At 36.4% G+C, this 12,535-nt stretch overlaps 1 protein-coding gene across 2 annotated transcripts in view; it reads right to left on the bottom strand.

Annotated features, from left to right (window-relative positions):
• LOC105725684 (leucine rich repeat containing 8 VRAC subunit B) overlaps window positions 1-12,535 on the bottom strand; it is a 39,756-nt gene continuing 27,221 nt past the window's right edge. For both annotated transcript variants that reach the window (XM_012464822.3, XM_012464821.3), the window contains exons 2-3: window positions 9,440-9,494; window positions 1-64 (exon numbers count right to left, since the gene is read on the bottom strand). In XM_012464822.3, the coding sequence (XP_012320245.2) occupies window positions 1-63 (63 nt within the window). In that variant the 5' untranslated portion in view covers window position 64; window positions 9,440-9,494. The remainder of the gene's footprint in view (window positions 65-9,439; window positions 9,495-12,535) is intronic.

The raw sequence follows: 12,535 nt of genomic DNA, 5'->3' as shown, positions 1-12,535 counted from the left end.
TCAGTCAGGAGGTCTACACCTTTTGAAGTTTCTTAGACACACCATCTCTGTGTTTGTCTTCATTCTATGAGAAAACATAAATATCTTGAAATAGCTGTAGTCATTTAAACAAACAAACTGGCGATATTGTCTCCAGAAACCCTCTCTGTCATAAGACATGGTATGGCAAATAGATTTTCAAACCCCTGGCCTCAAGCAATCCTTGCACCTTGGCTTCTCTAATGCTGGGAACACAGGTGTGAGCCACTGTGCCTGGCTTAGATTTTCATAGATCAGTTTACTTTTCACACTGGGGCACATGCGGCAAAGCTGTATTACAGGGCCCCACCCATGTTCATTAAACCACATTCACTCCCTGAACTTCCTTTCAATTACAGGGAAGTTCCTACAGAAATTTAAACACAACATATTTTAAAATTCTGTATCTACAACACTTAGATGAACACTTAGCTTTTCTAAGTAGTCGACATATGTTAATTTCTCTCACTCATTCCTCATACACAGTTGTTCTTATTTGCATTTTTCAGATGGGTTGTCATACCATGTGATTTCTGTACCCATATTTAAAACCAAACATCTATCCAAACAAGTCTCAGTGCACCTAAAATTCAGCCTACCAATCTCATTAGAAAAAGTGACAAGTTAATATACTTTTTCAGATACAGCTCAGAAATATGGCTGAAATTACTTGAAATTATGTAATTATTAAACATAGCTAAGTTTTATATTAGATTTAATTTAGAGGTTAATAAAAGCCATTTATAACATTTATACTTCAAAAATTTGTGATAGTTAAATTACATATATGTTGATAATTCAAACTGTAAGAAAATTGTAAAATCTTAAAATTTGTTTTTAATTGAGCTTAAAAATTCTATCTTTTAGTGCCTATGAAACCTTACAAAAAAGTTTCTAGGGAGGTTTTATATTTTCCCTGAAGATACAATCCTTTTTAAAAAGTAATTCAAATCTTGCTAAGAGTACTGACCCCAAATTGTATTTAAGATATTTTTAGCAATAACCTTGTAAACTTGTCATTTCAAATATCAGAAAGTTGGGCATAAATTTATTTTGGCTTTACCAAGTCATGTGCAAAGCCCATTTTACAATTAATCACCACCCAGCATCAAATTGTTTTGCAGGTTAGAAAGCACAGTTAGTGTGTATAACAACCTAGCTGTACAGCAATTCATAATTACATCGTACCAGTGGAGTATAAATTTCTCATTCGCAGTTCACAAGCCTTTATAAAAGTCTTACAACATATAATACACAACTGCATTTATGTGCACTGACCATGATAAAGGCATCTGATGTGTGAAACATTTTATATATTCTTCTATAGCGGCTGCATTTGTAACATGCCAGAAAAGAATTTATTGCATAATTCAAAAATGCTACTTAGCCATGATGGTTCTTCTTATATAGTTCTCCTTAAATATTAGAAATACACTTTCTACTTTATTATTAATAATTTAATATCTGTTTTTCTACCTTCAAAACATGTTTCATTTACATTAATTTGTTTTATACTTACAACAAGCCATTGATATAAATAGTACTGCTCTTTATGTTTATATGCATAGAAATTAAGGCAGGCCCAAAGAATTTGCCTTGCCAAAGGTGACAAATCCAGCAAGAAATAAAGTTGCAACTGGAACCTAAGTCCTCTGACTCAAATCCCAACCTCATGTACACCAGACCACATGGCCTCAGTCAATTCAATTAACTATGCCACAGTCTTAGATCTCTCAAAAGCTGAAGAAAAAGCTATTTAGCGCTCTTTCCCAACTCGCCCCAATATCTGCATTACAACTGGGTTCTATTATAATCTTTTGAATAAGGATGCAAAGCTAGTTTCCTGTAATGTCTTCCATTACATATAATATAATATACTTTCTCAGCTAAGCATTTTCCTACTAAATATTTTCTACTGAACTAAAACTTAATATTTAAATATATAGCATCTGGATTTCAGTATACATAAAATGTCTCAGCACTCCTATATATAAAATGATGCTAATTTTCCTATATGAAGTACTTAACTAGAGAGTTTGAGCATAGCTATCCTTTGTCATTATGCCATTTAATACTGTCTTGTGTCCAGGAAATTGTTTCCAGACCATATTTTAGTAAACAATGGTGATTCAATCGAAATAAGATCTCTATTTCTAATATACAAACACACTAAATCAATCCAAAGAAATGTTAAGAGTAATGGATTTTACGGTTCTAATCCCATTCTTACAGCTTTTAAACCTCATTAAGAAGTCATAAAAGCTTTTTCAAAACACATGAATTCACTTCACAATTTCACTCCAAAGTCTCTAAGACTGTAACATCAGCATTGAAGTTAGGCATCTTTACTTTGCAGTAGTCCTTATTTTACTTTGAAAGCATTTCCAAAATAACAAGTGAAAAAATAAACAAATGATGATCAGACGGTATTTAGAGTCATATACTGAGAAGTGGATGCGGCTTCAAACATCTGTCTCTGACCCCAGGCAGGGATTATCATGGAACAATTTCAAACAGTGGTTCTCTACACTACTCTCACTGAAAATCGATTTAAAAATCACCTTATATCCCTTCAAAATGTTTAGTGCTACTTCCCATCAAGATGTTTCTTGGGACTAACATATATCTAACTGAAATTTCAATTTACCTTTTGTTGAGTTCTCTCTCTAGGAAACAATGCATCAGTATCTCTGATTAATTTGCCCCTTTTGTTTATACTAAGTAACTCATTTAACAACTCTTGAGAGATTTAATGACAAGCATTAAACATTTTTCCAGTACTTAAATGATCACCAGATATAACACCTGATATACCAGTTTCCTTATGTCCCTTTCCAGTTCTTTCAGATCTTGTCAGTACAGTGATTTTCAAGTAACAAACACACTTCCCAAACTCAGATGTAGTTTTAAGACCTAGAAAGAAAGATTTTTCTCTAGTGGTTCTCTAGTATTAATGTACAGAAAAATCACCAAGAGCTTATTAAAACATGAAGTGATGAGTCCATCCCTCAGAGCTGCTGATTCGTAAGGTAGGCAGTAGGTCTCAAGAACTGTGTAGCTAACAAGTTCCTAGTTCATGTTGATGCTGCGGGTCCAAGGACCACTTTTCAAGAATCACAAATCTGAGACAGTGATTCTCAATCTCAGCTTCACCTTAGAACCTCTTGGGGCACTTTTAAAAGAAACCTAAACCCAGGCCCTACTCCCGCAGAGTAAGTCAATTGGTCTAGGAGAGCCCAGACATTTTTATTTCCCCCCAAATCTCCCCAGGAGGAGAAAGCTTACAGGATAGATTGGCAATAAAGTGTCTGAGAAAAGTGCCTATCTTTTAAGTCTTCTTGAAAGTTGCACTAGACATCTAGGATGCTCTCTCCCCTCTGCAGACTACACAGTAACAGCTACCATCTCCACATGAACGCTTTAGAGACTCAGGAACGTGAGGCAGTAGAACAGTGAGTCACTGAGCTATGGAGACATGCAGGATGGATTGCAGGAGGAGGGGTTAGAAACAAAGGGAACAGCCGAAAGGCTAGTTCAATCATGTGGGTGAGAAATAATAAGGGCAAATTTTACAATATGTTTAAAAAGAAAGCAAAGAATAAAATAGTCAAAGGAAATTAAAATTCATTACCACCTAGCAACATCAGATAAAGAGGTCCACAGAGAGGTAGGAGTCAAGTGGATTCAGATTTTGATCCTATGATATTATAGTATCTTAGTTTCTAGCACATGGTGCACAATATAGATTTATATAATTAAATGTACAAAAATGAAAAAGGCAGCAAAAAAAAAATCCCCCAACCATTCAAATTTTTAGGGTGTATTCAGGGTGATAAGAGCCTACCTTAGGGAGAGGCAAGAACTCAGCAGCAATAGAGATGGAAGGGTTTTTGCTAACTGTTCTGCATATTCCAAGCCTTAATGGCTTAAGAAAAGGTTTTCTTTCTTGAGATTCTGTTGGAGGTTCTTTTACTTCATAGTGTTGGCTGGCACACCTTCCAGATGGTTGGAAGGTACAAAATGTCCTCATTCCTTATGCTGGTAGTTGGTGCTAACTGCTGGCTGGTAATTCCTTCACGTGAGACTCCATGTGGCTCTTTGAGTGTCCTCACACAGCATAGTGGGTGGGTTCTAAGATAATACATTCCAAGCACAAAAGTAAAAGCTGCAGCTCTTCTAAGGCATAGGCTTGAAGCTACACAGTGACACATCCACCAAAATCTATTGGCCAAAGGAGTCAAAGGCTAGTCTAGATTCAAGGGGAAGGGAAGTGGACTCCACCTTTCAATGGGAGGAGTGACAAAGAGTCCGCAGCCATGCTTAATCCACCAGAGTCTACTCTCTAGCCACAAATGATTTACATTCCTCTTATATGCAAAGCACATTAACCCTGTCCAAAAAACTTCATCCCACTGGGGCATCAAATTCAGGCTTGAAGTCCAGGATCTTGTCATCTAAATCAGTTTCAGGATGCTGTGGGACAAGGCCCTTGAAATTATTAGAAGTCCTGCCATCTAGCTGAGAGGTTCTATGAGGCACTGCCTTAAATCTTTTTGAAGTTTTAATAAAGGGTCTTACAGCTATGCCTTTGCTTTTATTTTTACCTTGAGAGCAAGTTTTAGTGGGAGTAATGTTCTGGATCTGATCTTTGGACCTGAGGTCATTTCTTTCTTTGAGTACTTTTGCTGGAGCTGGGGATGAGAATCAGATTTACCATCTGAGAAAATTCAGGATTGGAAATATTTCCTCTAAAGTCTACTTAAAATCAAAATAGCTTCTTTAATTGGTCTCTTTCTTGAAATACTTTGATCATAGTATCAAAAAAAAAAAGGAATTAAAGAAGAAGTTAAAGGAATCACTTGGAGCTTCTGATATTTTGCTGGAAAATCTCCTAAGCTAAATCCACAAGTTCATTAGGTTCATTTTCTATGTTCCATGTTACTGTAGGTGATGGTCTTGCTGACTTTTTTCTCAATATAAAACAAGGGTACCATTTTACATGCTCCAATAGCAATAGTATTCTAACTGCCCTTCAGGCCTTTACTGACACCTGGTCTCAATGCCAAAATGCCAGACTTTTTGTTATGGCAGCATCTCACGTCTAGGTACAAATTTTTGTTTTGGTTCTTTATTCTGTGTAACAAGTCACATCAAAACTTAGTGACTAAAGTAACAATTCATAATTTCTCATGATTCTATGGGATGATATGGCAGTTCACATGGTATCGGTTGGAATGCTGGAATACTTAGAAGGTCCAAAGTGCCTCAGTCACAACACTCGTGCTTCTACTGGTTGCTGGCTGCGAGCCCAGCTTGGGCTGTCAACCAGGAGCCTTGCCAGACCTCTATATGGCTAATCTGGCTTTCTCACAGCGAAGAGACTAAGATCTTAGAAGGAATGTTTCAAGCACACAAAAGCAGAAGCTACAAGTCTCTTAAGGCCCAGCCTTGGAAATTACTCCCTACCATTTCTGCCACATTCTATTGATTAAAAAACCTACCACAGGCAACCAGATTCAAAGGGTGGGGAAATCAAGTCCACCTCTTGATGGCCAGAGTTGCTAAGCCTTAGCAGCCATCTTTAGCCCACTGTAGGAAGTCATGAAGATTTAAGTGGTGGTCAGTGCCACAGAAATGAATTCTTTGAGAGAAAGAATTTAGTGAGTGAAGGACAGAATTACTCTCCCCTCTATAAAATAGACAAGGAAGAGTGAAAATGGATAGGGAAGCAGGGTCAGTGAGGTAAAGGGAAGCAAAGTATTTCTAGAACACAGAAATCAGAACTCAAGGAAAGAAGCTGACATCATCGTAAAATAATACAGAGAAACCAAAGGAGAAGAGAGCTGCATAACTGCCATTCCGGCGCTTCTGACCCAAAGCTGTAGTGATAATGGGTCTGGGAAACAATTACAAATACTCTAAACATTAAGAGAATTACCTTAATCATCTGAAGCCCTTGAAGAAAGTTATTGAATAAATAAAATAAATAATTATAACTAGCAAGTAATAGATTAAATTAAAAAGTGACTGAGTTAAAACCATGGGAAAAATTATAGAAATCCTGATGAAATCTGAGTTGTTCTAAACTTTAAGGAATAATGCTTCACTTTTACTTATTCCTGGCAGTTATAGACTATATCACATATTTAGTGTAGATATTTTTCTTTTTAGGAAAAGATCTCTCAATTTTTTGATGTTTTTAGTAAGCTACCATATTTTCTAAAATCTATTTAAAATAAAAGAAGTTACAGCCATATTCTTGTAATATGAATACAAGCATAAGCCACCAGTGGCTGGATAATTCTTACAGAGAAGATATAAACAGAAGGCAAGCTCAAATCCTTCTCCATCACTTTTTGTTGTTTATAAGAATATTTTCCTGACCACCCCCCACCCGACAGTAAGCAAGCCATAATATATAGAACAAAACTAGTCCCTATGCAGTCTCTTGTGAATCACACTCGCTCCTTTCAAATGATAGGAAGACAGCAGACACCAGGCGGAGGAAAGAATCTCAAAATTGGAAGATGGCCTTTCTGAATGAACAAAGTCTCCCAGAAATATGGGATTATATAAAAGACTCAATTTATGGCTGATTGGTTTACCTGAAAGAGATGGGGGGAAATGGTACCAACCTGTAAAACATTTCAGGGTATCATCCATGAAAACTTCCCTAAGGTAGCTAGAGAGGTCAACATCAAATTCAGGTAGTGCAGGGATCCCCAGTAAGATACTTCACAAGAAGATCATCCCCAAGACACATAATCAACAGATTCTCTAAGGTTGAAATGAAAGACTTCAAACTATACTACTGGGCTACAGTAACCAAAAACAGCATGGTACTGGTACAAAACGGACACAAAGACCAATGGCACAGAATAGAGAACCCAGAAATAAGACCGCATACCTACAACCATCTGATCTTCCACAAGACAAAAATAAGCAATGGGGAAAGGATTCCCTATTTGATCAATGGTGCTGGGATAACTGGCTAGCCATATACAGAAGATTAAAACTTCTTCCTTACACCATATACATAAAAGGACCCCTTCCTTACACCACATACAAAAACTTAATTCAAGATGGATTAAAGACTTAAACATAAAATCCCAAATTATAAAAGCCCTGGAAGACAACCTAGGCAATACCATTCAGGACAATAAGCAGGGGCAAAGATTTTATAATAAAGATGCCAAAAGCAATTGGAACAGAAGCAAAAATTGACAAGTGGATCTAATTAAACCAAAGAGCTTCTGCACATCAAAAGAAGCTATCAACAGAGTAAACAGCTATAGAATGGGAAAAAATTTTTGCAAATTACGCATCCAACAAAGGTCTAATAAGGAACTTAAACAAATTTACAATAAAAAACGACCCCATAAAAAAGTGGGCAAAGGACATGAACAGACATTACTTAGAAGAAGACATACACATGGCCAAGAAGCATATGAAAAAACAATCAGCATCACTGATCATTAGAGAAATGCAAATCAAAACCACAAAAGGAGATAGCATCTCACATCAGCCAGAAAGGCTATTATTAAAAAGTCAAAAAACAGATGCTGGCGAGGTTGTGGAGAAAAATGAATGCTTATACACTGTTGGTGAGAGTGTAAATTAGTTCAACCATTGTGGAAGATGATGTGGCAATTCCTCAAAGACCTGAAGACAGAAATACCATTCAACCCAGCCATCCCATTACTGGGCACATACCCAAAGGAATATAAATCATTCTATTATAAAGACACATGCATGTGTATATTTACTGCAGCATTATTCACAATAGCAAAGATATGGAATCAACCTAAATGTCCATCAATGATAGACTGGATAAAGAAAATGTGGTACCTATACACCATGGAATACTATGCAGTTATAAAAAAAGAACGATATGATGTCCTTGGGACATGGATGGAGCTGAAGGCCCTTATCCTTGGCAAACTAACGCAGGAACGGAAAACCAAATGTTCTGTAAGCCACATGTTCTTATTTATAAGTAGGAGCTAAATGATGAGAACACATGGACACAGAGGGGAACAACACATATTGGTGCCTATCAAAGGGTGGAAGGTGGGAGAAGAAAGAGGACCAGGGAAAATAACTAACGGGTACTCAGCTTAATACCTGGGTGATAAAATAATATGTACCACAAACGCCCATGACACAAGTTTACCTATGTAACAAACTTGCACATGTACCCTTGAACTTCATATAAAAGTTAAAAAAAAAAAAGAAAAAGAAAATAATAGAATATGTGTTACATATACACCATGGAATACTACATAGCTATAAAAAAGAATAAAATCATGTCCTTCGCAGTAACATGGATGAAGCTGGAGGTCATTATCCTATGTGAACTAAAGCAGAAACAGGAAACTATATACATTTTTTCACTTATAAGTGAGAGCTAAGCATTGGATACGCAAAGATATAAAGATGGGAACAACAGACACTGGGGACTGCAAAAGGAGAAAGGAAGGGAGGGAGGCAAGGGCTGAAAGGTTTCCTGTTGTATACTATGCTCACTGCCTGGGTGATGGGATCATTCTTACTCCCAACCTCAGTGTCATGCAATAATATACCCTTGTAACAAACGTGATCATGTATCCCCGAATCTAAAATAAAAGTTGAAATTATAAAATTTTAAAAAGTTTATAGTTAACTCAATGAGTCAGAATGGAAACATGAATATACCTAAGATGTCAAAGGATCTTCACCTTCATCTGTAAAAAAGAAGGATGTTTAGACTGTAGTAGGTGACAGATCCCCTGTCCTCACCACTGATTCACCTAGACTGTATGTTCAGAGCTGGGTGACACTTTCAAGCTGTATTCAGAACATCAGAGAGTTGTGCTATTTAATACAGTGTACAGATTCTTCATGTGTCAAAGCTAAAAGCAATGCTATAAGCTAACTTAAGATTAATCTTCTACAATTACAAAAGAAGAATGATGTTTGCAGGAAGCAATGGAGTATAGGGCTTGTTTATTTCTGACGCACCTACTCAAAGAAAGTATGGCCATCTTTTACTTAACAGAAATAGGGCAAACCAAATCTATGCATTAAAAATCCTACCTTAAACAAAAATCAGGAAAATACAGACATGGACTCTAAGTCTACCATGGACAGTCATTATATTCCTTAGATTTTACTGTTAAAAAATGACAAATATCACATACACATATACTTTCCTGTATACAAAATCCACAAAAGGTAGGAAGGTGGCATTTTACTAAAAGGCATACAGATCTAATTTTCTGTTTATTAAGTGGTTTTAAAACCTCAGAAAGATTTTACTCAAAACATCTGTAAGAACAGTAATTTCTTTTACATACTAAGTATTCAGTATTTATTTGCCCCAAGCTACCAACTTAATTGTAATTATCTTTACCATGTGTTTACAATTCAGGATGTTACTTACCCTATGAATGCTGGTCAACTGGAACCTCTGCAATTAGTCTCAATTTGAAAAATTCCTAAGGAGAAATCACAAGCATATTGTTATATTTTATGCATCACAAGACTGCAAGATAATTTATCCACTGATATGGTTCTAAAATTTCCAACATATATGATAATTTTATGAAATACACAAAAGATAACTTATTTAAAAATAAAGCATTAAACATACCACCTTCTGACTTCTCACAGAAGTGGTTAACTATTACCCTGGGAGAGAAACAAATCACTTTCACAAACTACACATAAAACTTCATCACAACCATAGCTTACAAGGCACAAAATATAAACACTGAATTTTTGATGGAGAATAAGATAGCATTATATATGAGTACCACTGATATAAGAGAAAAATATAAGAGAGAAAAACAAATTGAAAGTATGCTTCTTAAACAGGGGAAACATGGTGAAAGACTTAACATTTGGGATACTTTTCTTTGTCCAGTTTTTCATTTTTGCTGACCTACCAGTTTTATACAATTATGCCATTGTAAAATTCAATGGCACAATATTGAGATCTGTTTTCGCCTCTTATATATCACAGGCTTTTTTGATATTGTTATGAAGTTTCTTTAAGTATCATTTTTGATGGAAGCATATAGTTCACACGTGGGTATGTCCTAGTTTACAAAATCATTCCCCTACTAAATTTTCAATTTTCTTTTATTACTAATAATGTTGTAAACATCTCTGTACTCGTCATATGATTTTTTTTTTTTGCATGTACTTTCAAAATGAAGGAATTAGGTCAAAAGAGCATAAACACTTTAAGGCCTCTGATATACAGCATCAAATTATTTCTCAGAAAGGTTATACCAATTTTCTTTCCTGTCAACAATATATAAGTAACACCTTACAAGATTTAGAAATCATCATAAAAAATATTTACTAATTCCATACGTGAATCTTAGTGTTGCTTTATTTGGCATTTCTTTGAGTTGGATTGAACATTTTTCAGCATACTTACTAATGTATCTCATTCCTCTCTCCTATTTAACATTTACCTAAACCAGATGAATATTTTGCTGAGAAGATATAAATGTAGAACTCAATGACAGCTCTCTCATAATGACAATTTATCATCTCAGGGTGAAGGCACTGCTGTCAAATAAAATAAATAACAAAATGTAGCCGAGTTTTTTTATTCAGGATAAAACCAAATCATTCAAACTAATTTTAGAAACTATAACTAAAGTTAGCACCTTTCTTCCTCCTCAGCAGAACACAAAAGTACCAAGCTGGAAGAATGAAATGTGAAATACTAAATGACAGTGCTTCTTAGAATAGCATAAATAGTCCATATTAGGCAGGATAAAAAGAGGACAAAGACTGTTACAGCAATTCTGACCAACCCAGCTGCTGAGGCAGGCGGCCTGTGTCAGTGTGTCCGCCAGCTTGCTATGCTAATGAGCGTTACACAACTAGCTGATCTACCCCCTCAAAAACATTCTCTCTCCAGAGAAAGGACAAAAGACCTGAGTATTTTAACTTAAAAAGTCAATTCCAAGATAACCTAAAAATAAAAGGGTATTCTGGAAGATTTGGAGGTAAGTATAACACTGAGAATTCTCTCAAATAAGAACTTCCTCCTGAAAAGAAGGCTCCCAATGAAGGACATATAAGGAATGGCTCCCAAGTGACTGAGGATTAAGGAACCATACAGCAGCAATCAGCTTTCTGATAGAAAAACAAAAGGCCCCAGAGGATCTTACTCTTGATGTTCTTGTCTCCTGCTGGTCAAGAGAGATGACGGATTTGAGAAAACAAACTTTTTTTTTTTTGGTAGTGCCGCAAAGAACTACTATACAATTTTGGAATTTGAGCATGATTTTCCATTTGGGCATATTTAGCTTGTAGGGATAGTTAAATCTTAGGAAAGACCTAGCAAGATGTCAAGAACCTCTGGTCAAAGGGCCTGAATTCGGTTAAAGGTGTAGTCTCACTGGGACCTCCTTTGGCAGGTATGGCAGGAATCACTGCAGTATCATGCTCATTCACCCTGACTTGGGCAATTGTTTAAGTTTAAGGCTTTAGCCTATGTAAAATTAAAGCCTCTCATTTCATCAGTTTGAAAAGTTCGAAATCATAAGTGACAGATAGATTTAAAAGAAGAACATGCCACTGCATCATCTGTCCCATTCTGGATCAAGTGGAATCACTTCTATGAGCCATCCAGACCAGCACAGGCTGAATTTGCTGCTCCTTCATCTGTGTTCCAGGAAGACATTTACTAATATTTCTTTTACACTGTTTATTAATATATGTGAAGCTATTGCCTCCAATTCTTTGAGGGCTGGGGCAGTATCTCATTTATCGCTGTCCCAGGGATCTATCCCAATGTCTCTTTCATGGGCTACATTAAGGTCCTAGATGTTATAGCAGCTACCATGTATGGATTCATCAATGGGATATTTAAAAGATCTCTGGAATCTCTGGAAACTTAAGTAGATTAAACAAAAATAGTACCCCTACTGAACCTTTCTCAAGGATGGTATTAAATGTGGTTGGAAGAAAATATCACAAGTCTATTTCCTTCAGGTCAGAAACTGGCAAAAGGAGGACCCAGGGAGCTCTTTTGCTACTCTTTTTCCAGAGAGTGCTTTGCTACTCCACTTAAAAACATTGTGAATAAATAATTAATGGATAACAGTGTGAAGTGGCATCAAATCCTTAGCCTGGGCCCACTCCTCTTGGGTCAGTCTTGTCTCTCTCTGCACCAAGAATATTTAGCAAATCACTGTTGAATAAACGAAGGATAGCAGATCAGGTTTCACCACCCATTTAGGAACCAAGGGTACAAAGAAGGCCTAGCTCTTAGAAAGATCTATGAACACCACTGGTACACACACACGGTGGGTGTGGAAGGGTGGCAAAGCAAATGACAGGGACAGAGCCTCAGGCATTTCCATCACCCCATGGCAGGGGCAGAAATTCAGAAGCAGAGGCCAAGTCTTCATCCCTCAGGGAGAAAGGAGAAAAATTTATATTTGCCAACTTACTCACCAAATGGGACATTTCACAAATCTGAATGGAGAACTGCTGTCAAATTCAGCATGAG

Source organism: Aotus nancymaae, unplaced genomic scaffold (genome assembly GCF_030222135.1).
Source record: "Aotus nancymaae isolate 86718 unplaced genomic scaffold, 86718_ANA_hifiasm-v0.15.2.pri h1tg000007l, whole genome shotgun sequence".
Classification (NCBI taxonomy): Eukaryota; Metazoa; Chordata; class Mammalia; order Primates; family Aotidae; genus Aotus; species Aotus nancymaae.
The sequence above is the reverse complement of the archived record's forward strand: the minus strand, read 5'-3'. Positions and strand labels throughout refer to the sequence as shown.